We start from the raw sequence: 24,437 nt of genomic DNA on the forward strand, positions 1-24,437 counted from the left end.
GGCGCAGAGCGGCGCCTCCTTCCCCCCCCCTTCCCGGCCCGCGGGCGCCGCCCTGGCGGCGGGGAGGACGCGGCGCCGCGGCCGGATGTGACGCTGCTGTCAGCGGCCGCGGGCATCCGGCAGCGGCGCCGGCCCCGGCCCGGTGAGCGCCGGCGGGGCGGGACGGGCCGGGCCGGGACGGGACCGGGACGGGACGGGCCGGGCCGGGGCCGGGGAGGGCGCCCGGGGCGGCGGGGTGGGGCGGACGGAGCGGGGCGGGGCGGGGGGCAGCCCCGCGGCCCCCGCTCGGGCCGGGGTCACCGGCCCGGCTGCCGCTGTCACCGGCGGGTCCAGGCGGGGCTGAGGGCGGCCCGCCCGGTACCGGGGAAGCGGGGGCGGCGGGCCCGTCCCCGGGGCTCAGCGCTGCGCTTGCCCGAGGCGTCCCTGAGCTTTGGCCCCCGGGAGCGCGGTGCCCGCCCCGGCCCCGGCCCCGGCCCCGGCCCCGCCTGCCCCGGGCCGCCGCAGGGCTCCGCGGGCCCGGCCGCGCCCTGGAGCGGCTCTGTGGGCGGCGACGGGGCAGAGGTCCGGGCCGCGGCGGGCCGGCCGTGTCGCGGGCCCGGGAGGCGACGGGGAGAGGAGAGGAGAGCGGCTGGGGCGGCGGCGGGGCGTCGAGCTCCGGCCGCGGCGGGGGGAACGAAGCGGGGTCTCGGGAGGCGCCTCCCGCCCGTGCGGCGCCGTGGCTGGCGGGACGGGGGCCGAACCGGGGCTCGGCGCCGGGGGGGAAGCAGGTCCCTCCGGCCCCGCAGCAGGCGAGGAGCGAGCTCGGCGGGGCTCCCCCGAAGGGGAACGGGCGGCCGGCGGGGCCCGGCGCGCTGGCTGCCCCTCGCCAGCTTCGCGTCGGGTTTCCCGGGGGGGAGCGGGAGCTGGCCCCGGCTGCCGGCCGGCAGCGTGGGCGCGCTGCCCTGGGATTCCCGCCCCGGCAGGCCCCGCAGCCCTCGGGATCCGTCCCCTGGGCGCGGCCTCGCCGCCGGGAAGGAGCCCCCGTGGCTGGGGTTTCCCTGGAAGGGGGATCTCTGCAGTGCCAGGAGGGTTGGTGGCAGGCCCAGCTGTGCCGGCGTTGCCCGCCCGGAGCCGCGGGGCTCCGCGGGAGCTTGAGGCGAGGCCGCGGCCGCCCTGTTCCGGGTCAGGTTCTCACCGGTTTTGTTTCCCGCTGTTTGCAGCTCGCCTGTCTGATGCCGCATTGGAAGCGGAGGGTGCCGCTATGGAGCGCAGGGATGGAGGCCGCGCTCTGTATCCACACGTGCCTTTGGCTGAGCGCCGCCTGGATCCCCCTGGCCTCGTCGGACGGACTGGCCTGCGGCGGGGAGCGCGGTGCCGGCGCTGACGCCCGGCACGGCGGGCTGAGCTGGGCTGTCAGCTTGGACGCGCCCGAGGAGGAGCTGGAGCAGCGGGCGGAGGAGCTGGCCCGCGCCGCGGGGCTGGTGAACATGGGCCGCGTCGGGGAGCTCAAGGGCCATTACCTCTTCGCCTACCAGCCCGACGGCCGCGCGGCGAGCGAACCCGAAGCGATAAGGAGGTCGGTGGACGCTTTGTTTGCACAGCACGACAGCGTGCGGTGGCACTCGGAACAGAAGCTTCTGAAACGCTCCAAACGCAGCCTGCACTTTAACGATCCCAAATACCCCCAGCAGTGGCATCTGGTGAGTGGTTTTCCGGCTCCCCTTGTGCTGGCGGGCTCGGGCCGTTTGCGTGGCCACCTGCGAGCCGTCACGTGGCAGGCAAAACGGTCGCTTTCTGTCCTTGAGGCGAGGAGGAAGTGCGCCGAGAGCTCGCCCTGCCCGCCGCGTGCTCGCCGCGATAGCGGGAGGAGGCAGCTCGCCGCGCGCCGGTGGCGCTGGGGTGGGCGGGGGGGGTTCGGCGGTACGGTTAGCAGGCTGGGGCGCGGGGTCGGCACTGGGCGCTTTGCTTTGTGGCCCAAGCGACTGTTGCCCGCTGTCCGCATCACGCAAATCTCCCGTGACTCCTCGCGGCGCTCCCAGCCTGGCCCCGGCCCCGCACGTCGTAGCCAGCGTGCCCCAACGGTCTGGAGCCCCTTTCCTCGCAGCTGACCCTCTCCTCCGCTTTCCCTCTCCCCTCGCTGTCCTTTCCGGCGCGTAGAACAACCGCAAGAGCCCCGGGAAGGACATCAACGTCACGGGCGTCTGGGAGCGGAACGTGACGGGGCGCGGTGTGACGGTGGTGGTGGTGGACGACGGGGTGGAGCACACCATCAAAGACATACAGCCAAATTACGTGAGTGCCGGCTCCGCGGCGGGAGGGCGAGGCGCCGGGCAGCGCGGCGTGGCCGTGGCCGTGCTCGGCTGCCGGCAAAGCCCGACCCCCGCGCCGTCACCCCGGGCTCGGCCGGGGCGGGAAGTGCCAGCGGCAAACCTTTCCCTGGGAGATTTTGCACCCAAGTTGCAGGTTTGCCAGCCTTCCTGCTGCCTGTGGGAGGCAGCCGCTTAGACGCGAGAGCCGGCCTCCCCGCGGCCCGCAGCGGCGGCTGGAGCTGCCTCCGTCGGTCCCTTTCCCGCAGCAGCAGATAGCAGCGTTGAGCTGCGGCCCCGTGTGGAAGCGGCCTCTGCGTTCCCGTGACTTCCAGGCTGCGTGTCGGCCCGCGTAGCGGGCTCCTAGGTCCCGCTTTTCCTGAAGAGAGGGGAGCAGAGCCCTGAGTCGTGACTGCGGGTCTGTTTTCAGAGCCCAGAAGGCAGCTATGACTTGAATTCGAACGACCCCGACCCTATGCCTCACCCCGACGAGGAGAACGGCAACCACCACGGGACCCGCTGCGCCGGGGAGATCGCGGCTGTGCCGAACAACAGCTTCTGCACGGTGGGAGTTGCCTACGGGAGCCGCATCGCAGGTACGTGCGGGCCTCGGCACCCCGACGTGCTGCGCTCGTGCCCGGCTCGTCTCACCTCCGATGCCGTGGGGCCGGGGCACGGCTCCGTGGGAGGGGTGGCTTGGCCGAGGCGGCTCCGAGTCGGCCGGTGCCTCGCTCGGGCTGGTTGGGCTGTCGGAGGGAGGAACCGGCGTCTGCCTGAGCTCCTTTCCAGAGGAGCCGGTTCCTGGGAAAGCTGGATAAGCGTCTGCCAGGGCAGCTTCTCCGGAGTACCCCCGGCACGCCGCCTGCCCGGCCACGGAGCTTTCGGCAGAGGCACGTCCGTACCACGCGGCCTAAGCCAGGCAGACGCGTGACGACGTGCCCGCTCCGGTGCAGCGCTGCCGGCTGTATCCGGAGGCGCTGGGGGAGCAAACGTTTGCCAGTCCCCCGTGCTGCCCCGGCCCGTGGTCTCGGGTCCTGCCTTGTGCGATGGACGGGGCGCGAAGGTCCGGCCGCGCGTCTCTCCTGCGCCAAGCCAGGGAACGCGCCGCTGCGGCCTCGGCTGTCTCCGGAGCTCTCGGCCTCCTTCAGAGAGGGAGGCGAGGTCTCTGTGCCGGGCAGGATGCGTCCCTGGCAGAGCGGAGCAGCCTGGGACGTGATTCTCTCCGTACCCGGCAGATGGTGCCACGTTCCCTGGCTGTGACGCGGGGCTGGGGAGCGGGTGGGCCCCGGGGTGCCGGCAGGGTGCTGGGGGCCGGGGGCTCGCCCAAGGGCACCGCAGGCGGCTCCGCACCCCCGCCCTGCGCTCGGCTCCCTCCCAGCCTCGCCCCGACGGGGTGCTCCCTGCGCAGCCCCCCTGATCGCGGCGCAGCCGGGTCCCCGGGCTCCGGCCCGCCTGGGAGGCAGCGGGCAGAGGCTGCTAGCAAAGCCCAGCTGGCAGAAGGGAAGATGAGCTCGTAGTCTAACCGCAGCGCGGGGAACAGGGAGGGTTTAACCCTGGGTCGCTCAGGCGGGACCTGGCGCTTCTTCGGGCTTCAGCTCTCCGAAGCTGTGCCTGGCCTCGCCTCGCGGGGCGAGCACAGCGGGGCAGCCTGCGGCTCCGTGGGGGGGCGGGGAGACCGCCCGGGCAGCGTGGAAGTGCTGGAGCCAGCGCGGTGCCAGCCGGCGCGTCCCTAGCTGGGCTGCTCCGCTCCTCCACGGGGGAGGCTCCCGTGCGACAGTAAAAAGCCGCGTGTGCCGTGTCAGGCAAGAGCTGAGATGGGTGGGCGGTTGCGCTGTTTATAAATAGGCTTAATTGAGATGCGTGCCCGGTTTCCATTTGTAACATCCTTTGCCAGCCGAAACTGTGATGCAAAACTGTAATTATCAACGGTTTGTGTCACTGACAACTCAGCATTGAGCCTTCGCTGGTTTCGTTGGAGAGGTGGCCTCGCCCTCCTGGCCTGAGCGCAGTAGCTGCGGCGTCCCGCGTCTCTTGAGCCCTTCCCTCAGCAGGCAAGCGTGCCGCCCGTCCCGACGCCGTGCCTGGCCGCGTGGCGACTTGGAAGGGGGGGAGCAATTGCTCCGGGCGGTGACTAGCCCTACAGATCAGCAGGCTAATTGAGGGCGGGATGTGAAGAAGCCCCTGGGGAGCAGCGCTCTGGGTAGGGGGGCTCGGGGTGCCCGGGAGCGAGCCCGGCTGGTGTTCGGTTGTGCTCTGACCGTCGCCGACTCGGTCCCGGCGGGGGAACCGGAGGACGTGCTTGGCAGAAAAGCCACGTCCAGCAGAGGATGCGGAGCTGTGCGTGAGGGCGCAGCTACGACCCCTCGCGCGCACCCAGCCCCTGCGGACTCGTCTGCAGGGTTACAGCTCCGGGGGAGCTGGTTTGGTCAGGCCGGGAGAGCGAGCGTCCCCGGCGTGAACCTGCCGAGGAATTTGTCTGCGCCGTTTATGCGGCTTACTTTGATCCGCTTCAGTCACGCTCCGTTGTCCTCTGTCCTGCAGGCATCCGAGTGCTGGACGGGCCCCTCACCGACAGCATGGAGGCCATCGCCTTCAACAAGCACTATCAGATCAACGACATCTACAGCTGCAGGTGAGCCCCGAGGGGACCCTGCGCCGGGCCGCGCCGACGCCCCGCGAGGGGCCGCGGGCTCCGCGCTGCCTGGGGAGGGGGGCACAGTTGGCGGCTGAATGGTCACACCAGCCCCTCTCCTCCTCCGGCTCCAGCTAGCCCGGAGGCGCCGCAGTCGGCGCCGCTTTCGTGCGGGGTGGCGGGTCTGTCCCAGAGAGGGAGCGCCCTGCCTGTCCCCTGGGCTGGGTGCCCGCCTGTGCCCTGCAGCCAGGCTGTCTCAGGGGCTCTGCGCCGCTGAAGCTCGAGGGGGTTTGCAGCCGGGGGCGTCCGGTGGGGCTCTTTGTTACCGCTCTTAAGAGTAACAGCAGTATTCCTGCTGCTGGAGAGCTGGCCCGGGCTGTGCACGGCACCTATGGGGCGCAAGGCCTTCTTCTGAGCGCTGCTGCAGCTCGTCCCGCAGGCTGGCTGAGCTGGAGGGGGCACCGTGCCCCCCGCCGCGCTTGGGGAGCCCCGGCTGAGCCGTGTGACGGGGACTGGAATGCGTGAGAAGCTGGCGGTTCGATAAAAATCAAACGTTTCGTCCGCTGGAATCTGACGCAGGGGCACAGGGCAAACGCGACGGCGATGCCCCAGCCGCGAGGGGCCAGCCTAACGGATGGGAAAGCACAGCACCCTCCGATGCCGGTCGTGGTGCTGGGAGTCGCTGGTGGCTGCTCGTAGCTCGCTGTAATGGCAAGCAAACTGTACGGGGAGGAAGAGCTGCTGTCTGCGGCTCCTGGGGCTGTCACTTCACGGCGCCTCTCTTTGCAGCTGGGGTCCAGATGACGATGGGAAGACCGTGGATGGCCCCCATCAACTGGGAAAGGTAAAAAACGGTCCCAGCGGCACGGGTCACCCCTGGGCTAGCCCTCCGCCGCTTGTGGAGGGACGTCGCTGTGGCGCAGCACACGCTGGCTCGCTTTCATCGCTGCCAGCAGAGGCGTTGCGCGTTACCGTGCGGCGGGGAGAGGCGACGTTGCTGCGGGAGGGCGGCGTTTGGGAAGCGTTAGACGAGCTTTCCAAGGAGAGGCTGCTTCCAGCGGGAAAATGCTCTTTCGCAAGCTGTGGTATTATTCTGACAACTTTTGCAGCCCCAGGGGGGCTCTCCGCTCGGGAGACCGAGCGTTCCTAGCGCTAAGGGTGGTTCTCGAGGCAGGGAGCGTGCCCTCGACTCCCAGGAGTAAATAAGGGGCTGGGGCGATGGCTGCGTTCGCTCGCAGTGGGACTGCAGCGGGGGGACGTGTCAGAGCCGAAGCTCCTTCCCGGGCCATTACGGCGTTCCCGCCGCGCCCGTGCTCCTGCTGCCCCGGTGCTGCAGCGGGGGTCGCCGAGGGTGCCCCAAAACTGGCACCGCGTTGCTCCTGGGACGTGGTTCTGCTTAATTTCTCTTTTGCTCGGCAGCCCTGCGCTGTGCTTTCCTAACCGCAAGACAGCAGTTACTCTGCTGTCGGGAGCAACGCTGACAACTGAGCTATCGGTTCACGATGACAAATGGTTTCCAGCTCTGCAACTTAATTTATTCTCTTCCTGCGTGCAGAGACAGCTGTAACAGGCTCTGGGACACAGAGCACGAGCAGAGCTCGCTTTACCGCAGCAGAGCGGCTGGAGGGCTTTCTGGGCGACGCAGTACGTGCCTTCACCCGCCGAGGCGAGGGCGGGGGAGGAGGGTTGGTTTCCAGCAGGGTTGCTTCCTTGCTTGTCCCTCAGACACGTACCCTTGAGCAAGGCGGGAGCGTCGTCTGCGCAAGGTGTCGGCCTGGAAACGCGCTTCCCGAGCGGGGCTGGCGTAGTTGTGCTTCTCCATCAAGGCAAAGCCCAAGCGCCAAGCGGGAGCTGGGGCCTCGCAGAAGGGCAGCAGCCGCGCGCGGGTAGTCTCCGTCGGCGGGAAAGCCCCGATGCTCCGGAGAGGCCAGCTCCGGAGTGAGCCCTGCTGAAGCTGGGAGGGCTGGGGCTGCTGCGTTTCCTCTGGAGTTCACGTGCTGGCCGGTCTTTGTGCTGCGAGTGCCTGGAAGGTTGCTTTTCCTTTTTCTCTTTTTAATTTTAAGGCAGAATCCGCTTAAAATCGTAGCAAGCTGTAGATGGGCCGTTGCCCGGCCCAGACGCTGGCCGCGTCGCTGCCTTTGTAACACACTCGCTCTGGAATCTCGGTGTCCGGTCGGGGCTGTAACAGACACAGCTCCCCGACTCCGCTAGCCGGGTGAAATACGGCCCGGAGGGGTTGAGGCTGGCCCCGCTATCACCCCGAGCGCTCGGCAGGGCTGGACGTTGGCATCTCGGAGCGCGGACTTTGGTTGCTGGATGGAGACGCCAGGACAGAGCCTTCCAGCGCGTCCCGTGCCTGCGAGCAGTCCGCGGGGCGAGCGCTCCCCCAGCGCGGGCAGCTCGGGAGAGGCACGCCCGTCCGTCCGCGCCTGGGTTAGCAGCGAGGTGCGCCGCGAGGCCCGGGAGAGCCCCGCTCCCCGCGGCTCGCAGCCAGCCGTGGCGGCTGGCAGAAACCCTCTGGTGTCGGCGGGGCAGGGCACGGGAAGGGCCCGCCTGCCTGCGTGCCCTGACCAGCCGCGCTTCCTTCTCCGCAGGCCGCCCTGCAGCACGGCGTGATAGCGGGTCGCAGGGGATTTGGGAGCATTTTCGTCGTGGCCAGTGGCAACGGCGGGCAGCACAGCGACAACTGCAACTACGATGGTTATGCCAACTCCATCTATACCGTCACGATAGGTGAGCGCGCGCGTCTTCCGTCTCGTTCCTTCCCAGCGTGGAAAAATGGGATCGTCCCAAAAGCGCAAAGGCTGCCCAGCTGGAAGCTGGCTGGATAGTGGGAAACTGTGGGAAAGCGTCTGTCCTCTGGGAACGAACGTGGCAGTGTGTAGAGGGGCTTCAGCCCTCGAGGCTGCAGTTTTCTTTTGACCTACAGAGCAAGAGGAGGCCAAAGAAATCCCTGCCTGGGTTCAGGCCTCCGTCGCTGGGGCTGCGACGGACACGCTGCCATGTGGAGGGAGCGACTTGAAACGCGGTGTTCCCACCGCGGCTGTTAGAAAAGAAACGCCTAATCCGTCTTCTCGAGGCCAGAAGCTACGTGAGGGGTAGAAGGTCTGTGTAATATTAAGCACAGTGAAAGGTTATTTACCGGGGCTGCCTTTCCTGCAGGTCTTCCAGCTGCGAAAAATACAGGCTTGGGTCCGATTTCCCTGCCCAGCTCCCAGCCCGGGAAAAAGCACAGCCAGCAGGACAGGCCCTCCGGGGCTCCTCACCTTGCAGTTCCAGCAGTTAAACCGAAACAGGCTTCATACGGCCGATGCCTTTCGCTTTTTCCCAGGGGCGGTGGACGAGACGGGCTCCATGCCGTTCTATGCCGAGGAATGTGCCTCCATGTTAGCGGTGACCTTCAGCGGCGGGGACAAGATGATGAGGAGCATTGTGAGTAGCGTGCGAGCCGCGCGTCTTCCCCTGCGCGCTGCTGGCCGCACCCGGCCGCGGGGCTGGAACAGCCCGGGGCGGAGAAGGGACGAAGCTCTGTCCCTTCCCAGTGCCGCGCATCTGCCGTGGGCTGGGGGTCGGGTTCCCCTGCGAGGCAGGGGATGAACGTGCTTTTTATCCACGTCCAACGTAAGTAGTGCTCCGAGAGGGAGGCTCCTGTTTGTAGTCGTTTCCCGTGTTGTCGCTCTCCGTCAGCCTGTAACTGGCAGTGCGGTGACCCTCTCTCTGCAAGGGTGGTCGCGGGCACGCTGAGTTTCCTGGCCCCCAGCGCAGATCCCGCGTGTCGTTTGTGGCGCCTCAAGCGCGGGCAGGATGTCAGACCGACAGGGACAGGGACTCTGCTCCCTTATCTCCCTGCTGGCAGCTGCAGGCAGGCATCTTCTGGGACGGGGGCCGCTTGGGTGACCCCTAAGAAACTCCTCTGCGCCGTGGCCCTGGGAACGTTGTCTGGGGCGCTCCCCCCGGCTCAGCCCCGGGGACAGCCGGCAGAAGATGAGCTTTACCCCAGCAGCGCGTGGGCCCCCTTTGCGCGGCGAGGAGGGGGCCTGGAGCGAGACTCCCGAGCCACCGTGGGCTTTCCCGGAGAGCAAGGGGCAGGGGCGGCTGCGGCTCAGCTCCGCCGGGGCTGCGGCGCTCCCCGCCAGCCAGCCCCCCGCTGCCGCGCCGAAGGGACGCGGCAGCACGGACGAGCACGGAGGGCGGGGAGCGGCGGTGGGCTCTTTCAACTACTTGGCCCCGGCCCCTTCTCTGTTCTGGCACGCGTGCCTCTCCCAGCTGAATTTTTCAGAATATTTTTATCAGCTTTTCCTTTTTTTGCCAGAAAATGACTTCTTGTCAACAAAATGTCCTTTTTGCCTGAGCCAAGCAGCCGGGCCTGTTTTCGCCAGCCCCAGGCCTGACCCAGCGCGTTCCTCCCTTGGTGCTGGTGCGCTCGGGGGGCTGCCGGGCTCATCAGCCCCTGTGGCTGCAGCCCGTTCCTGTCCTGCGGTGCCAGCGGGGACTGCGGAGCCCGAGCCGCCCTGGGGCAGCTTGGGGTAGACGTCACTGGCTCCCAGCTCCGACTGTTGGGGGTTGGGTTGTCCCTGGCTTAGCAAGCAGCGGGAGGGTCTCCCGGCAGGACGGGCAGTTCCCAAAGGCGCTTTCCTGGCGAAGCCGATGAGGCAGCGAAGTCCCAGTGGCAGATCAGCATCAGCAGCCTGTGCTCGGGGGTCTCTGGGGGCCTGACGGACGAGGGCCCGGGCCCGGGGTGCTTCTGCAAGCAGGGACGTGCAGCTCTGGCTCTGGGCCTGCCAGAGAGGAGCCGAAGCCAGGCTTGTCCAACAGGCTTCCCTGCGTGCTGGGTAGACCGGGGGAACAGGGAGAGCCTGGGTTCCTCAGCCACCTGCCTGGGACTCGGCGAGCTCCTCTCGCGGTCCAGAGCCGGGGCAGGAATCCGCGCCTAACCGGAGCACGGCACAACCTGCCTGGGGCAACGGCTCGGCTCACGCGGCAGGGAAAGCAAAACCCAGAATGGAGCTAGTTTTTCCTTGCAGAAATGACTTCGATTGTCCCCAGCTGGTTTGGAAAGCACTGACGCTAGGAGCAAAGGAAACGGCAGCCAAGCAAGGGCTCTGCCGCCCGTCCATCGTGAGTTGCAGAGTTCTGGGTTTACGTCCAGCTTCCCCCAAGCCTGCTGCTGGCGAGAGCGCTTTGAGGGTCTCAAGCGCCCCTTCCTTTCGAATACTGGCCATGTGGGCCACTAACACGGGAGCTGGCCGTCCATCGGGGAGCCAGGACGAGATGCCACGCGTAGCCTAGGCACGCCACGTGCCAGAGCCGTCCCATTTCTTTGCAGCGCCGTGGCCGCTCCTTTAGCGAGCCCGGGCCGCGTTAAAACCTACGTTAAAACCTACGTGCCCCTTTTTCTGGAGGACAGTCTGCTCCTAGATGCCCTGCAGCTGTGCTTCAGGGGTGTCGGAGTTAACTTCCCCGCGACCATCTGCTGGGTTTTTTTCTTTCACCGGACTATAAACTCTGTGTGGTTTCCTCAACGGGAAGAATTGAATACGGCTTCTGGCACTAGATGCGTTTCCTACCAAAAGTCTGTGCTGCTCGGGGTGTTCGTTGTAGGACGTGCGGCGTCCGAGCCCGAGCTGAGGTTGCTGACGGCTGGCGGGACGCTATGGAGTCAAGCGGGGAAGGCAACAAAACCTACAGCTTTTGGCAGCGCAGGCTGCCTCCCCACGGGGAGCGCAGGGGGACGGACACATTCGGTTTGCAGTCAGGTGCCGTAATTGGGGAAAGCTCCCTCTTTTGAGGCTCTGCGTGCTCTGCGCGGTCCCCTGTGGTTCCTCTGCAGGGGCCCGGTTGTGCTGGAGTGACGCTGTGGTCAGCAGTGAAGATGGGCAGGTTCCCAAACCCTAACTGCCGTGAGTTTTCCCCCAGAGTCGCTTGGTTCAGGCCCCGTTCCTCTCTCTCTCCAAAGGAAACTGTCCGCAGTCCTCGCTTCTCAACCGGGCTGCGTTGTCCCTGAAGCGAGGGTCTCCCAGGACCCTTTGCGGTGAGCTTGGGGTCCCTGTGCGCAGCGGCTGCTCCTTTGAGTTGGTGTTTTGGTCCTGGGGCGGCAAGGCTCTCTGCACGTGTCCAGCGTACCCCGGGGAACGTTCGCGGTGTTCGAGTTTGGGCGGCGCGTGCCTCTCCCCGAACCGGTGCTGGTTTCCGTGCGTGGGGAGCAGAGCGAAGCGGTGCCGCCTCCAAAGGCCCCAGGGATGTTGGCTGAAATCGGAAGCTTCTGGCAAGAGCTGGTCCAGCCTCTGTAGCCAAGGTGGCTGCGGGCAGGGGAGAGGGGAGCAGGGCCGGCACGGGACCCTGCTGTGCCTTGGCTGTTGCTGCCGCAGGCCAGAGCACCCGTCCGTGGTCCAGAGCACCCGTCCGTGGTCCGGAGCGGTGTAAAGCTGCTGTTCCTTATCCTTAGCTAACCTCTGCGCAAGCAGCGGCTGCAAAGGTGCTTTCCTGCCCTTGCCCTGGGGAGAAGCTGCCCGAGCCGCTCTGCTCAGCCCCGCGCCGGACTGTTTGCGTCCCAGCTCCCAGCGCAGGGCCGTGCCTCTCGACTGGGGAGCTGCGGTGTTGTCCTTCCCGCCTCGTACTGGTTTCTGCTGGGTACCCCCGTCCTGGCCAGGAACTGCCTGGGAAACGTTTCCGGGCTTTTCGGCAGCTAATCCCTGATCCTCTCCCCCTGCTGCTGCCCCGCTCTTGTTGTTGTTCTGGTCTCGGCCGAGGGAGGATGACGGGATCTCTGGCTGCCCCTCCTGTCTCCCAGCCTGATCTCAGCAGCCGCAGAGAGAAAGCAAGCTCCTGTGCTGCAAATTCCTCCCTCCTGCCTGGGGGGAAGCTGCCCCTGCACAAGAGACGGCTGGGAGATGGGCAGATTAGATGCGGTCCGCGCAGGCAGGGGGTTTAGGACCACCTCCCCCCGTCTTTCCTCCGGAGGGGGAATCCCTGGGAGAGAGAACTTTCTCCTTTTGTCCGAAAGCCTTCTGTGAAGGGGGTCAGACGCCGGGTGCTGGCCTTGGCGTGCTGTGTTCGGCCTGGGTGCCGCCCCGCTGGCCCAGCTCGCCCTTCCCTGCCCGTGTTTCCCTGCGGTCGCAGAGAGGCGGGAGGTGTCCCTGGGCGAGGGACCGCGGGCTGCGGTCCCTCCTTTTCCTTCTGACGTAGCAAATCTCGCAGGAAGGGGTGCGAAGGTGCTGCGTGAGTGTCTGCGGTCCCCTTTAAAGGCTGCTGCGTGCCCTGGCACGGTGCAGAGAAGCCCAGCTCTTCGGCCCAGCGTGGCGTGCAGCAGTGCTCTCCCCTGCCGGGGCTGTCACGCTCTGATTCCCGCTCTCTGCCCAACCTCACGCCCCTCTCCCTGCTCTTTCCCGTCTGTTCACCTGGGGCAGACCGCGCGTAGGCGCGCCTGGCTGGGCCGGCTGCCCGGCAGAACGGGGAAAGGCACTGCTGGCTGCACAAAGCGCCCTCGCAAGCGCCGCAGCAGGGCTGGGCGAGCTCCTCTCTCCCCCAGGACAGTCGGCTCCGCCCGGCCAAAGGCGTCCTGCAGTGCAGAAGGTTTTCACTGCCCTCTGCTAATGAAAAATCGGGCCCCCCGAGGGCCCTTGGCGCTGGAGAGGGCTGGCCGGGGGGACCCAGAGCTGCTGACTCCGTCTTTTCTCCCCTCGCGCTCCCGGTTTTCCAAGCCTCCTCCTTGTGCGTCCAGCCAGCCCGTGGGGGATCTTTTCCTCCTCGTCCGGCTTGCGGTAGAGCGGTAGAAATTACGAGAGCGTTGCTGACGGAAACGCGCAAGCGGCGAATCAGCGCTGCGGGGCTGGGGAGAAAACCCACCGGCTTGCGCACCACCCTGCTCGCTGCCGGGGTGCTCGCGCAGTGAAGGAGGACCCCGGCCTCCGCGCGGGGCGCCCGGGCTGCCCTCGCCCAGTGTGCTCGGGCATTGCTCGTTGCTTACCTGCGCCCAGGAGGATGGTGGGGAGCCCCAGAGCCCCCATCCCTCACGCCCTTTGCGTGGGGCGGGGGTCACGCTAGCCTGCGTCCCCGGGGCTTTTGCCAGCAGTTGCGTCCCGGACTGAGCGCGGGCGGCCGGTGGAGCTGGTGTGGGGAGGGTACGGCTCGGGGCCGGGACTGCGTGCTCGGTTGCTCGGGTGCCTGTCCCAGCCACCCTGGCCTGGCAAACGGTGGCCTGACAGGAGGCCTTTCCTCTTTCCCGGAAGGTGACAACAGACTGGGATTTGCAGAAGGGCACGGGCTGCACGGAGGGCCACACGGGGACGTCGGCTGCCGCTCCTCTCGCGGCCGGGATGATCGCGCTGATGCTGCAGGTGCGGCCGTGTCTCACCTGGCGAGACGTCCAGCACATCATTGTCTTCACCACCACCAAGGTGAGTGGCCCGCCCGCCCTCCCTCCGGCCGCCCTGCGGGGACGCTGCAGGCTGGCCGAGGTCCTGCTGCTGCGCACAGCTTCGTTTATGTCTGCCTGCCCCTCTGTAAATCTCTCGGTTGTCTGGCTCCCAGCAAAGGGATTGCGTTTTCCCTTCACCCCTCGTTCCTCCCAGGAATGCGGCTGAGGCATTTTCTTCTGTCATGATAATAAATGGGGTATTTGCTCCAGGAATGCCTCCATCTGCCAGCGCACAGGTCTTCCAGGGGCTCACCGTGCAGGGAGCCTGCGCGCGCGCGGCGCGGCCGGCCCGGCCGAAGGGCCGGCAACGCCTCTCCGCGATGCTACCCCGCGGTCTGCGCCGCGGGAAAGCGCGGAGCTCTGCCCTGCTCGGGCCTTCCCTCGGGCTCTCCAGAGAGTCGGGCTCTTGGAAATGGACGTAGCGGAGAGCTCGGCAGCAAACGCCGCCCTTCCTTTCGCTCGGCCTCGGCTCCAGCACAGCTTCCCTGCGGAGAGCGGGAGCGGGAACTGACCGGAGCCGCCGGATTCAGCTTAGGGACAGGGCTTCTTCCGCGCCCCTCCGGGGAGCCGGAGCCCGTGTCCACTAATGCCGTGCTCGCTCTGGCACAGGGCAGCGTTTTCCGCAACTGCAGGCCAGCGTTGCCGGAGTAGGACAAGCTGATGAGTGATGGGACCCAGGTCTGTCCTGGCCCGGCTCTTGTTGATTTAAAGGACTCGGTTCCTTCTCCCCAAGGCTTCTGCCATCCCACAGGCTGTGGCTTGGGCGGCCGGGAGCCGGGAAGCAGCTGGGATGTTTCAGAGCAGAGGCATGTGTGCCCTCCCGTGCTGCTTGATTTCCTTTCTGAGGAGCTGGGAAGCCTGTTTGTCCTGGGACTTGTTTCAAACAAAGGTCGACCTGTTTCTTTCTAATAAGGCCACGTGGGTTTGCTTCCCTGCTGCTGCGGGATGTTTCTGAGCCTCCTTCCCCTCAGGCCCGGTTCCCTCTGCTCGGGGTTCGCAGGCGTCCCCCGAGGTAACAAGAGTGCCGTGCATTTCTTTCCAGTACGAGGATCGTCATGCGAAGTGGGACGTCAACCAGGCCGGCTTCAGCCACAGCCACCAGCACGGCTTCGGCTTGCTGAACGCCTGGAGGCTGGTTAACGCTGCCAAGGTAACTCCCCTCCCGTCCCGGGCGTGCCCCGGGGCAGGTAGAGCAGACCCAGCCCGGTGGCACGGTGACAGGCCACGGACGTGGGGTGACACTTGCCGTTCAGGGCCGGCGCTTTGGCCGTCGTCCTGCCGGCCCTCGCTATAAGGCTGCTTTTAGTGTGAAGTAATCAGGCTTTCGGCAACGCCTGAAACCTGCCCCCCAGCTGCTGCTCTCTCAGCACTATATATAGCCATGGGCGAGAGCCTTCGCTGGTGGGAGACGGCAGCTCTGATTCACGGCTTGGGGAGTTTCGTCAGCAGCCCCAGCACCTTCCTCCCTACGCAGTGGGCTCCAGGGAGGGCGTCGTGCCCCGAGGAAGCGGGGCGCTCTCAGCTGGCAGCTCCGGGCTCCGCGTCCCGGGGGCCGCTGGGGCTGCCGAGGGAGCGGTGCGGTCAGAGCAGGCAGGGGCGTCCCCGTCTCTTCCTCCCCGTGCCTCCGGTCGCGCGGAGGCCAGGGCACGTCCCTTTGCCGCTTGGTCTGGCTCCTGCGTAGAGCGCGGCGCGGCTGTGCCGGGGCGCTGCCGGTTGCCAGCAACGCCCCCTCTTTCGCAGGGACGTGCGGGCTGCTCTCTCGTCCCGCAGGGCTTGGGGTTCTGCTACGTTTCCTGCCCCTGGGGTTGAAACGGAACGGCTTCAAGTAACGGCTCCGAGCCGCTCGGGTGGAGGCGGAGACAAACCCAGAGCTGGGGAGCCCCGAGCCTCGATCGGCCCCTCTAGCCCGCAGGCAGTCGCTCTCCTCCCACTCCTAGGCCCGCGGGCCCTCCTCTCCAGCCCCGCGGCGCTCGCCGCAGCCCGCGCGTGCTGCCCGGGTTTGCGTGCCCCAGCGCGGCGTCGGGAGAGGCCCCTCGGCCTGGGCCCGAGCTGGGCCCGCGTCCACACGCGTTCGGCGTGCTGAAGGACGGGAGCAGCTTGCAAGAGCGATCGGAGGCGGAGAGGTGGGTGTGCAGGGAGGGTGCAGCCTCGTGCCGAATCCTCTCGCCTTTCCCCTGGCAGATCTGGGAGTCCGTCCCGTACCTCGCCTCGTACGCGAGCCCTGCGCTGAAGGAGGGCAGGAGCATCCCGTTACTCCCGCAGGAGCTGGAGGTCGCCTGGAACGGTAAGAGCGGGCGTGCCCCGGGAGAGCGCGTGCTCGTACGCACCGAGGCCGGGGATCCAGCCCGTTCCCGCTGGCACGGGGCGCAGCTGGGCGCGCTGGCAGCCTGGCGGGGCCGGCCGCGGGCTGCGCGAGGCCACGCAGGGGTTAAGCGTTGGGCCGCCTGGGCTTTTTCCTCTCTCTTTCCGCTGCCCTTCCCCAGGGGATCTGTGTCTGCTGATGTGGTCCCCTCCCCGATAGCTCCATCCCGTAGACCGATGTCTTTGAGGAGCCAGACAGGCATTAGCGAGCAGGGCCAGGCTGGGCAGCAGCCAGACCTGCTCCTCTGGCTTTGACCATTTTAGGTAATGCTCCAGCTCCCGACTTGGCCAACCTCTGTCCACATAAACAAGGCGCTGCTCCGGCCGGCTACCAGTGGGAAGGAGAGCTTGGCCCCAAGCCCTCCCCGGCCCCCAGCAGGGCCTGGCTCTCTGGCTGGGCACAGCTTCTTGCGCGGCGCCCTCCCTGTCCCGCCGGCGATGCTGTCCCGGGGGGCCTGGCCCTGCGCCCCTCCCTGCCCCAGCTGCGGCTCCTGGCAGAGGGGCTCCGGGCAGCGCCCGGAGGCTGTTCCCCCGGACAGAGGTGCCCCTGGAAAGAGTTTGGAGCTCGGCAGGCCGGCACCCCCCCTGCAGATGCTCCTGTCCCTCCCCTCCTTGCTGCAGGCTGAAGAGACGCTGGGCCCCAGCCGGACAGAGGGGTGACAGCCCGCTCCTCGGGCTGGCAGCGGGCTTAGCCCCGCTCTGCCTCTGAGGGGAGGCTTGGGGGTCCGGCAGCTCCCTCCGCCCTAAAAGGAGGCGGGAGCTGAAAGCTGGGCAGGCAGCAGGGGTTGGGAGAGGCAGAAAAGAGGCCCTTTGGAGAAGCAGAGCAGAGGAATGCCGGGGGCACCGCTGTCCCCCAGGCAGGGCAGGCTGACTCGGAGTTAACCCCTTCCCCGCGTGGCCCCGGGGAGCGTGCTGGCCGGCCGCTGCAGGCAGGCTGCCTGGCTTGGGGTGCGCCCGCCTCCCCGCTGGGAAGATGTCGGGGAGCGCCCACCCGCCGCTCGGCCGGAGCTGCCGGGAGGAGGCCGAGCCAGAGGCTGGGATCCGCTCCGCGGCGGGCCGGGGTTTCCTGTGCTATAATTAGCAGCTCTGGGGCTGCGAACGGTTTGAGACGGACACCGGGCTTCTCGTCCCAGTCCTCTTTCCAAAGCTGGCCCCTGTGTAACTGTGGGTTCAGAGCAGCCTCCGGGGCTGCCCAAGGCTGGCACAGATCCAGGGCAGGAAGGATTTGGTGAAGGACGAGGTTTTATTTCATTGCAGCGGCCAGCGCGCTCTGGGTGGGCTCCTGAATCCGCAAGCCGTGAGTCAGGACCGGGGGAAGAGTTGGATGTCGGGGAGCCCGTGGGGCAGTGGCACAAGTCGTGTAGGCAGCAGCCGGGCACTGCTTGTGAAATGAGGATTCGGCTGCAGGCGAGAGGCTGCTGGTAAACGAGAGCCTGGGCCCCCTCCCTGGGAGCAGAGGAAGGCGTGGGTCTGTATCGTCTTCCTGCCCCGGGACGTGCTGGGAGATGCCCGGGAGTCAGCTTTCCCGCTGCCAGCGCTGCTGTTGCCTTTCACCCCTCCTTTCTCACCGTCCTCCTTTCCATCCCGCCTGGTCCTGGCTGACCTCGGGGGGGACGGGACGGACAAAGGGCACCGCTGCGGGCAGAGGACGGCCAGTCCCAGCTGCCTCCCGCACCTCTGGTCTGGGAGGACCTGGCTTCTCCCGGCCCGTCTCGGCAGCCCGAGCGTGACAGGGGTGCCCGGGAGGAAGCGTGCCGGGACACCTTTGCCTGTGCTAGCCGGGGAGGCGCGTGGGCGGCTCGGCTCGGGCAGCCGGGGAGGCTCCTTCCAGAGCGTGGGCCAAGGCCGGGCCTCCGAGCCCAGCGCGGCTCTGCTGCCGGCGCTCGGCAGAGCCTCCCTGCGCGGGGTGCCGCCGCCCTGGCTCCTGCCTCTTGCTCCGGGGGCGCAGAGGCACGGGGGCAGCTGGGAGGAGGCAGAGACGAGCGTGTGGGTCCCGCTACGGGGCACAGCAGCCCCTCAGGGCCGGCTGGAGGTGGGGACTCCGTCCCGGCCACCAGCCTCGGCAAACCCTGCCTTCCCTTTCCCAGTCACCACCGCCGACCTGGAGCTCTCCGGCATGAGAACCCTGGAGCACGTGGCGGTCACCGTCACCATAACCCACCCCCGCCGCGGCAACCTGGAGATCAGGCTCTTCTGCCCCAGCGGCATGATGTCCCTGATAGGGACCACCAGGAGCATGGACTCGTAAGCACCGAGGGGGACGGGGGTGCGGAGGCTCACGCCGCAGGGCAGGACGCCCAGCCCAGCCGGCCCCGAGCCGGAGAGCCAGGGCCCGTGTCCAGCCTCGCGGCTCGGGCTGCCTTACCCTCTGATGGGTCGCTTCTCCTCACCCTTTGGCAGGGACCCCAATGGCTTTGCTGACTGGACCTTCTCCACGGTCCGGTGCTGGGGCGAGGAAGCGCAGGGCACGTACAGACTGGTCATCAGGGACGTCGGTGAGTCCTGCCTTCCGGGCCTCCTCCATGGGGCGGTGGCAGCAGCTCCTGCCATGTCCCGGGGAGCCGCCAGCTCGGCACCTGGGCGGCCGCGGGTTAGCTCCGTGCGGTGCCACCCAGCCGGGTGGCAGAGTTTCCCACTGGCCCAACCTGTTTCTTCCCCAGGAGATGAGAGCCTGAGGCCTGGGACCTTGAAGCAGTGGCAGCTGACCCTGTACGGCTCCTCCTGGTCCCCGGCAGAGATGAAGGAACGGCAGAGGTAGGAGACCGCAACGCCGTCTTGGTGGGGAGGCAGGAGATGGAGGGCTGAGGGACGGCATCGCAGGTCTGCGAGGTGCGTGGCAGGGTGAGGCTGCAGCCTGGCCGCCGGCCCGGGGCACCGGGCTGTCCTCGATACGCTGCACCGGGGAGCCGGGGGCCGTTGGCTGGCTCTGACCCAGGAGGGCAGCCCTCGGTGGTGGAAGGGGCACTCCGGCCCCTTCGTGGGCATATTGGGACCCTCCCTGGAGCAGCCCCGCCTGCGGGACCCTCACGGGCGCCTCTGTCCCCCAGGCTGCTGGAGGAAGCCATGAGCGGGCGGTACCTGAGCAGCGACTTCTCCCTGCCCTGCCCTCCGGGGCTGGAGATCCCCGAGGAGCAGCACTACACCATCACGGCCAACACCCTCAAGGTGAGCCTGCCTGCGGGCCGGGACGCTGCCGGCTGGCGCCGAGCGGGGCGGCCCCGTCCTCCGCAGGGGGACGGGAGGAGCGGGAACCTGCGTCGTGGTCCTCCCGGCGCTGCGCCCTCTCCGCTGGGCGACAGCAGGGCTCTGGGGTGGTCGAGGGCTTTGTTCCTCGAGGGCTTTGTTCCTCAAGGGCTTTCCTCCTTTGCAGACCCTCCTGCTGCTGGGGTGCTTTGCCGTGTTCTGGACTTTCTACTACGTGCTGGAGGTTTGCCTGACCAGGAACAACGTGGGGCTTGAGCTGACCTGCAACGACTCCGCTGTCTGCCGATGGTACCAGCAGGGAGGGAAGCACAGAGCCCTGGAGAGCGGCCTGGAGATGGAGTCTGTGCCGCTCTACCGGGAGAAGGACATCGAGGACGTCGAGATGGAGTGTGAGCAGCCGGAGCCCGCCCGGGAGGCCGAGGGGGAGGAGGGGTCCTGGACCCCCACCCGCCCCAAACTTCCCAGCAGCAGCAGAGCCGCGAGCTTCCGCGAGGCGGCCCCCGCCGCGGCAGGCTACCTCGGCCGGGAGGCGACAGCCGAGCCCCTCCCGGAGGACAGGGAGCCCCAGCCGTGCTAGCCGGGGCTGGGGGTCTGGGCTGCAGCCCTCCCACTCGGTACGTCCTTCCCGAGCACGGGCAGCAGAGACGTCCCGAGCCACCAGGGACCGTGGCCACTGTGTCCTGCGGAAGGTGGTGTTGGAAGCGGCTCAGAAACAAGGAGAAAGAGTGCTGGCAGCGGAAGGGGAGCTTCCCTTTCCCTCGCTCTGGAAAACAAAGCAAGCCTTAAACCCGTTCCTAATGGAACCTGCCCTGCAGCAGCACTCGGGGCTTCCGCAAAGGCGCGGGGAGCAAGGCCCCACGCCGATGCCTCCTGGGCACGTGGCGGCCGCGGCGGAGCTACGCACGGAGTCCCCTGCTTGCCACGGCTCCCGCGGCCTTGCAGCACGGGGAAGAAGCGTCGCTTCGTCCCCAGTTTCTGCAGAGCGAGCCTGGAAAATGTGGCAGGGCCCCTGGCAGCTGCCTCTGCAGGCAGGAGCCCCGCGGCGCCGTCATTTGCCTGCCCTGCTGGGCTAGGAGCGGGCCGGTGCCCGCCAGGTAGCCCAGCTTCGAAGCAGGGAGTCGTTTTGCCCATCTCCAACCAGCGCTTGCTCCCCGTCCCCTGTGCTCTGACCCCGCCGCCGCCGCCTCCTCGTCTCCCGCCGGCAGGCGAGCGGCTGGGGAGGCGGAAGGCAGCAGGGCTTTCGGCGGGGCGGGACGGGGCTGTCCCTGCCGCGGCGGGCACGGAAGCAGCTCTGGCGGCGGGGATCGGGGCGGCGCCCCGTTGCCTCCCCGCCGGCTGCTGGGGCTCAGTTTGTGCCCGGGGGCCGGGAGGGGCGAGGCCGCGGGCAGTGCCGGCTTTGGGCTGGGAAGGGGAGGCCGAGTTGCTCCGGCAGCGGCTCGTCTGCGAGCGGGGTTGGCTTGTGCGCCTGTCTTTGGGTTCCTTGGTTTATTTTTTTAGAGCTGGGGTTTGTTTTTTAATCAGCAAAGCCCTTTTGTGTAGCTTTCCAAATAAAGTCTTAAAAACCCTCCTCTCCCCCCTCCGTCCCTCCCCTGCCCTCCCCGGCGCTTTCTGGCTGCGGAGAGGCGAGTCGCCCAGCGCCTCCCAGCCCCGGGCCGTGGGAGGCCCTGCGGGGTGCTGGGGCTGCTCGGGGTGCTGGGGCTGCTCGCAGCCCTCCGTGCCCGGCTCCCGGGGAGCCGGGAGAACCGGGGCTGCTCCGGGCAGGGGGAGGCGAGGGCTGGGCCCCGGGCGGTTGGAAGGAGCGAGGAGGAAGGTTGGAGGAAGGCTGGCGCGGCGGCTCGGGCGGGAGAGGGCAGAGCTGTCCGAGCTGGGCGGGGAAAGCCCGATCCCCAGCTCTGGTTTTCCCAGGTTGGGAGCCAGAAGAAGGAGCGGACGTGGCCCAGGCGCCCCGAGCAGCTTTTACGGAGGGCGGCATCGGCTCTCCCGGCCCCGCCGGCCGGGGGGCGATGGGGCAGGCGGGAGGAAACCTGGGGCAGGCGGGAGGAAACCTCGTCAGGCCACGCTGGATGAATCACCTTTTAATTTTGACAAAGGCGAAGTACAAAACCGAGGCCAATTTTCTTTTCTCCCCGTTCGCAAGGATCTCTGCGGCGGCGGCGCGGGGCTCGTGCGGGGCTGCGGGCGGGCGGGGTGGCTCCGGGGGCCGGGGCGCGCGCCCTTCCCGCCCGCCGTCCCGGGGAGGCCGGCGGGGCACCCGTGGGTGCCGGCGATGGCGGCGCGGCGCGGCGGGGGCAGGACCGGCTGGCGGCGGGGCTCGCAGGGGTGCGGCGGGAACGTGCGAGGCCGGAGGGGAGAGGCTGCCCGGGGCACGGCGCGAGCGCGGCGGGGCTGCCCCGGCGTCCCCGAGGCGGGGTGCGTGGCGGCGCGCGGGGGCTGCGGCTGGGCGCGTGCTGCCGGTGGTTGCGCTGAAGGGGTCGCTTGGGCTGGCTGGCGTTTTCTTTTCAATAAATACCAATCGGTGCGGGCGGTGAGCCGCGGCGCGCTGGGCCGGGGGGAGCGAAGACGGAGGTCCTGGCTGGGGCTGCTCTCCCGGCGGCGGGAGGGCTGGGGGCGGCGAGGGGGGCTGCCTAGCTGATGATCTGCCGGGGCCGGCCGTAGCTCATCCCCGCCTGTGACGCCCCCTTGTTGCTCCCCATCTGTAAGCCGATGACGTTCTTGCCCTCCTTCAGCTGGCTCTCGGTGAACTCCCGCTTGTGCTCCTGCGCTTTCCTGCGGGCCGGAGGGAGAGGCCATGCGGCACCCGCGCCCCCCGGGCGGCCGGACCCTCGTCCCCGTCCCCGGGGCGCCCGGCAGCCCCCGTTCCCCCAGGGAATTCCCCAGCTGCTGTCGCTTCCCCGGCCAAAAGCTCGGCGTCCCGGGGCCGGGAGCTCCGGGGCACTGCCGGGCAGCGGGAAGAGCCCGCTCCGGGCAGCCGCGGGGCAGGGGGGTCCCCACGCCCGGGGCCGCGCTCCCCCACTTACTTCATGAACCAGTTGGGGTCCCCGTGGTAGTGCCCGTCGTTCTTGGTGACCGCCAGGCTCCCCAGGGCCATCAGCGTCCTCTGCACCGCCGCCATGTCCTTGGCTGCCGAGGGACGGAGGGGCGTGAGGACGGGCACGGCGCCGCAGCCCCGGCCCCTCCCAGCCCCGGCTGCCCCCCGCCCGCCCGCCCGCACCTTCAAAGAGGTCGACGGTCTGGAACACGTCCGTCTTGACCACGCCGTAGTCCTCGGCCGCCTTGAGGAACTGGGCGATCTGCTCCATCTGCTTGAAGACCATGGTGGGGGGGGTGTCGGGGATCTTGACGGGCTTGGAGCCGTCGGGGTAGAGGCTGTTCACCAGCCTGCTGAGGACCTGCCGGCAGAGGAGAGGCTGGGCTCGCCGCGCCGCGCTCGCCGCCGGCCGCGCAGCTCCCCGCCAGCCGCCCGCCCAGCCCCGGGGCCGGCGGGCGCCCGGCCCCCCACTTACGATGCCGTTCTTCAGCCAGACCTGGAAGCCCAGGCGGCCCCGCTCGGGGCGACCCACCGCGGCCCCGCACTGCGCCACGATCCACTCCACCAGCCGGTCCTCCAGCTCATCGTCGTACTTCTTCTCGATCTTGGACTGGACGTCCCTGCTCATGCCGTAGGCCGGGCCCTTGTTCGCCATATCTGCGGCGGGTGGGAGACCTGGCGGCGGGACGGCGACCGTCAGCCTGCGGAGACGCCGTCCCGCTACCCGGGGACCCCGCGGCCACGCCGGCACCCTGCAGCGGCCACCTCCCACCCTGCCGCAGCGGGGACGTGCCCTCCTCCCGGCTCTTCCCTTGCCACGCAGCGGCCCTTCAGCTCCCTCGGGCACGTTTGGAGGCGAGCGCACGGCCGTGACCCCCACGGCCTGCCCGGACAGACGGTTCCCGTCCCCGCGGCGGTGCCTTGTCCCCGCTCCCCGGCTCAGGCTGCGCAGGGGAGCAGCCTCGTCCCCGTCCCCTGCCTGCTCGGCTGCCCGCCACCTCTTGGTCGGCATCAACGTCCCGGCGTGGCCGTGCCCTGCGGCCGGAGCAGCCGTGCTGGGCCGCGGAGCAGAGGGGTCCGGGTGGCAGGGTGACCACGGCAGGGCTGGGTGGCTGCGGCCGCGCCGTGCCGGGGCAGGGTGGCCGTGGTGCCGTGGGGCGGCCTCGGCGCGGCGGGTCCCGGTGCCGGGGAGGAGCGCAGGCGAGGCAGGACCGCGGCGGGAGCCGTGCCCGTGCCCTTGTAAGGGCATGCTGCGGGCAGAGATGGCAGGTAGCTGGCTGCGGCCAGGGCCGGAGGATGCCAGGGAGGTTGCCAGAGGGGAGAGGCGCTGGGAGCCGGCAGCCAAGCCCTCGGCGGAGCTGGCCTCGCTCCTCCCCGCACAGCTCCCCGCTCGCCTTTAAGCCACCGAGTGCCGGGGCTGCACCCGCAAGGAGCCGTGTGCTCGCTCCCCGCATCCACGCCCCGCCCCGGGCTGGCTCGCCCCGACCGCCGGGCAGTAGCCCGCTGGCTCCCACAGGACGGGCTCCGAGACCTGGCGCAGCTCGGCGCTGCGGAGGATGCTGGCCCCGCTTGCTGCCGGCGACGCAGGGGCACCCCACGAGCCGCGTGGTTTCTGCGGCAGCGCCCCACGAGCCCTGCGGGCAGCCTGCGCCCAGATCCCGGGCACTGCCCGGCACGTCCAGCAGCGCCTCAGCCAGCTCCGCTCTGTGCCCTGGCCAGCCCGGCGCAGGGGGGTTGCCCACAGACCCCAGCCTCGCCGGGCACGGCTCCCTCGGCCACGCGGCAGTGCCCGCTGGCTGCCCTCGGAGCCGCCAGCCCCGTGCCCGTCGCCTCTCCCCGCCGAGGCGCAGGGCAGAAGCAGGGGCTGGAGCCTGGCCGACCCGCAGCCGCGCAGAGCCCCGCCGGCAACGCGGCCCTGGGGAGCAGGAGCAGCGCGGGACCCCGGGCAGCGTCCCCAGCCCCGGGAGCCGCGACCCCAGCCCGAGCAGCGGCTTCCCCTCCTGGGGAGCCCAACCCTCATCCGGGGAGCAGCGTGGCAATCCGGGGAGCGGCGTCCCCATCCCGGGGAGCGGCATCCCCGTCGGAGGCATAGTAGAATCCCCATCCGGAGAGCAGGATGGCCGTCCCGGGAGCAGCATCGCCATCCCGGCACAGGGTCCCCATCCCGGGGAGCGGCACCCCCGTGCCAGGGGCCGGTGTCCCCACCCCGGGCACCCTCCCCGCCGCCCCCCCCGCAGCAGGACTTACAAGCGGCTGCTCACGGAGGCGAGGGGTGATGCTCTGCGCGGGAGCCGGCACACTGCACAGTTAGGAGGCCGACCCTGTGCTAAAAGGCCGGCGCCGGGCCAGTGATGTCAGCGCAGCGCGGGGGCCAGCCCCCCCCAGCCCTCCCTCCCGGGGCGCGCCAGCCCCGCAGCGCACCGTGACTCTGGCCCAGGCACCATATTTGGGGAAAGACTCCGAAAATCAGCGACCGAGGCCCGTGCCCGAGCATTCCCCGCGTGCCTCCTC

The 24,437-nt window shown here is 68.9% G+C and overlaps 2 protein-coding genes across 7 annotated transcripts; one reads left to right on the forward strand and one right to left on the reverse strand.

Annotated features, from left to right (window-relative positions):
* Positions 1 to 40: 40 nt before the first annotated feature.
* Positions 41 to 20,466, forward strand: PCSK7 (proprotein convertase subtilisin/kexin type 7). 4 transcript variants are annotated; one of them, XM_087778339.1, is made up of 16 exons: positions 41 to 142; positions 1,200 to 1,679; positions 2,137 to 2,271; positions 2,716 to 2,881; positions 4,827 to 4,917; positions 5,707 to 5,761; positions 7,512 to 7,650; positions 8,249 to 8,349; positions 13,146 to 13,313; positions 14,376 to 14,483; positions 15,515 to 15,617; positions 17,782 to 17,938; positions 18,095 to 18,189; positions 18,355 to 18,448; positions 18,742 to 18,859; positions 19,065 to 20,466. In XM_087778339.1, the coding sequence occupies exons 2-16, from the start codon at positions 1,212 to 1,214 to the stop codon at positions 19,473 to 19,475; spliced, it is 2,409 nt and encodes an 802-aa protein (XP_087634465.1). In that variant the 5' UTR covers positions 41 to 142; positions 1,200 to 1,211; the 3' UTR covers positions 19,476 to 20,466. The 4 variants fall into 4 exon arrangements, 3 of the variants coding, with proteins under 3 accessions (XP_087634465.1, XP_087634466.1, XP_087634467.1); XR_015709152.1 differs by lacking the exon at positions 41 to 142 and having other exon boundaries at positions 626 to 1,679; positions 18,355 to 18,523; positions 19,065 to 19,082; XM_087778340.1 differs by lacking the exons at positions 41 to 142; positions 2,137 to 2,271 and having other exon boundaries at positions 625 to 1,679.
* Positions 20,467 to 21,022: 556 nt separating this feature from the next.
* On the reverse strand, positions 21,023 to 24,286 carry TAGLN (transgelin). Of its 3 annotated transcripts, none has more exons than XM_087778344.1 (5): positions 22,925 to 23,074; positions 22,402 to 22,601; positions 22,110 to 22,287; positions 21,916 to 22,018; positions 21,023 to 21,664 (listed from the first exon to the last, which is right to left on the reverse strand). In XM_087778344.1, the coding sequence occupies exons 2-5, from the start codon at positions 22,579 to 22,581 to the stop codon at positions 21,523 to 21,525; spliced, it is 603 nt and encodes a 200-aa protein (XP_087634470.1). In that variant the 5' UTR covers positions 22,582 to 22,601; positions 22,925 to 23,074; the 3' UTR covers positions 21,023 to 21,522. The 3 variants fall into 3 exon arrangements, with proteins under 3 accessions (XP_087634470.1, XP_087634468.1, XP_087634469.1); XM_087778342.1 differs by having other exon boundaries at positions 21,024 to 21,664; positions 22,906 to 23,050; XM_087778343.1 differs by lacking the exon at positions 22,925 to 23,074 and adding an exon at positions 24,174 to 24,286 and having other exon boundaries at positions 21,030 to 21,664.
* Between the last annotated feature and the right edge of the window lie 151 nt (positions 24,287 to 24,437).

This window comes from Nipponia nippon, unplaced genomic scaffold (genome assembly GCF_047370975.1).
Source record: "Nipponia nippon isolate SJK-2023a ecotype South Korea unplaced genomic scaffold, ASM4737097v1 scaffold_43, whole genome shotgun sequence".
Taxonomy (NCBI): Eukaryota; Metazoa; Chordata; class Aves; order Pelecaniformes; family Threskiornithidae; genus Nipponia; species Nipponia nippon.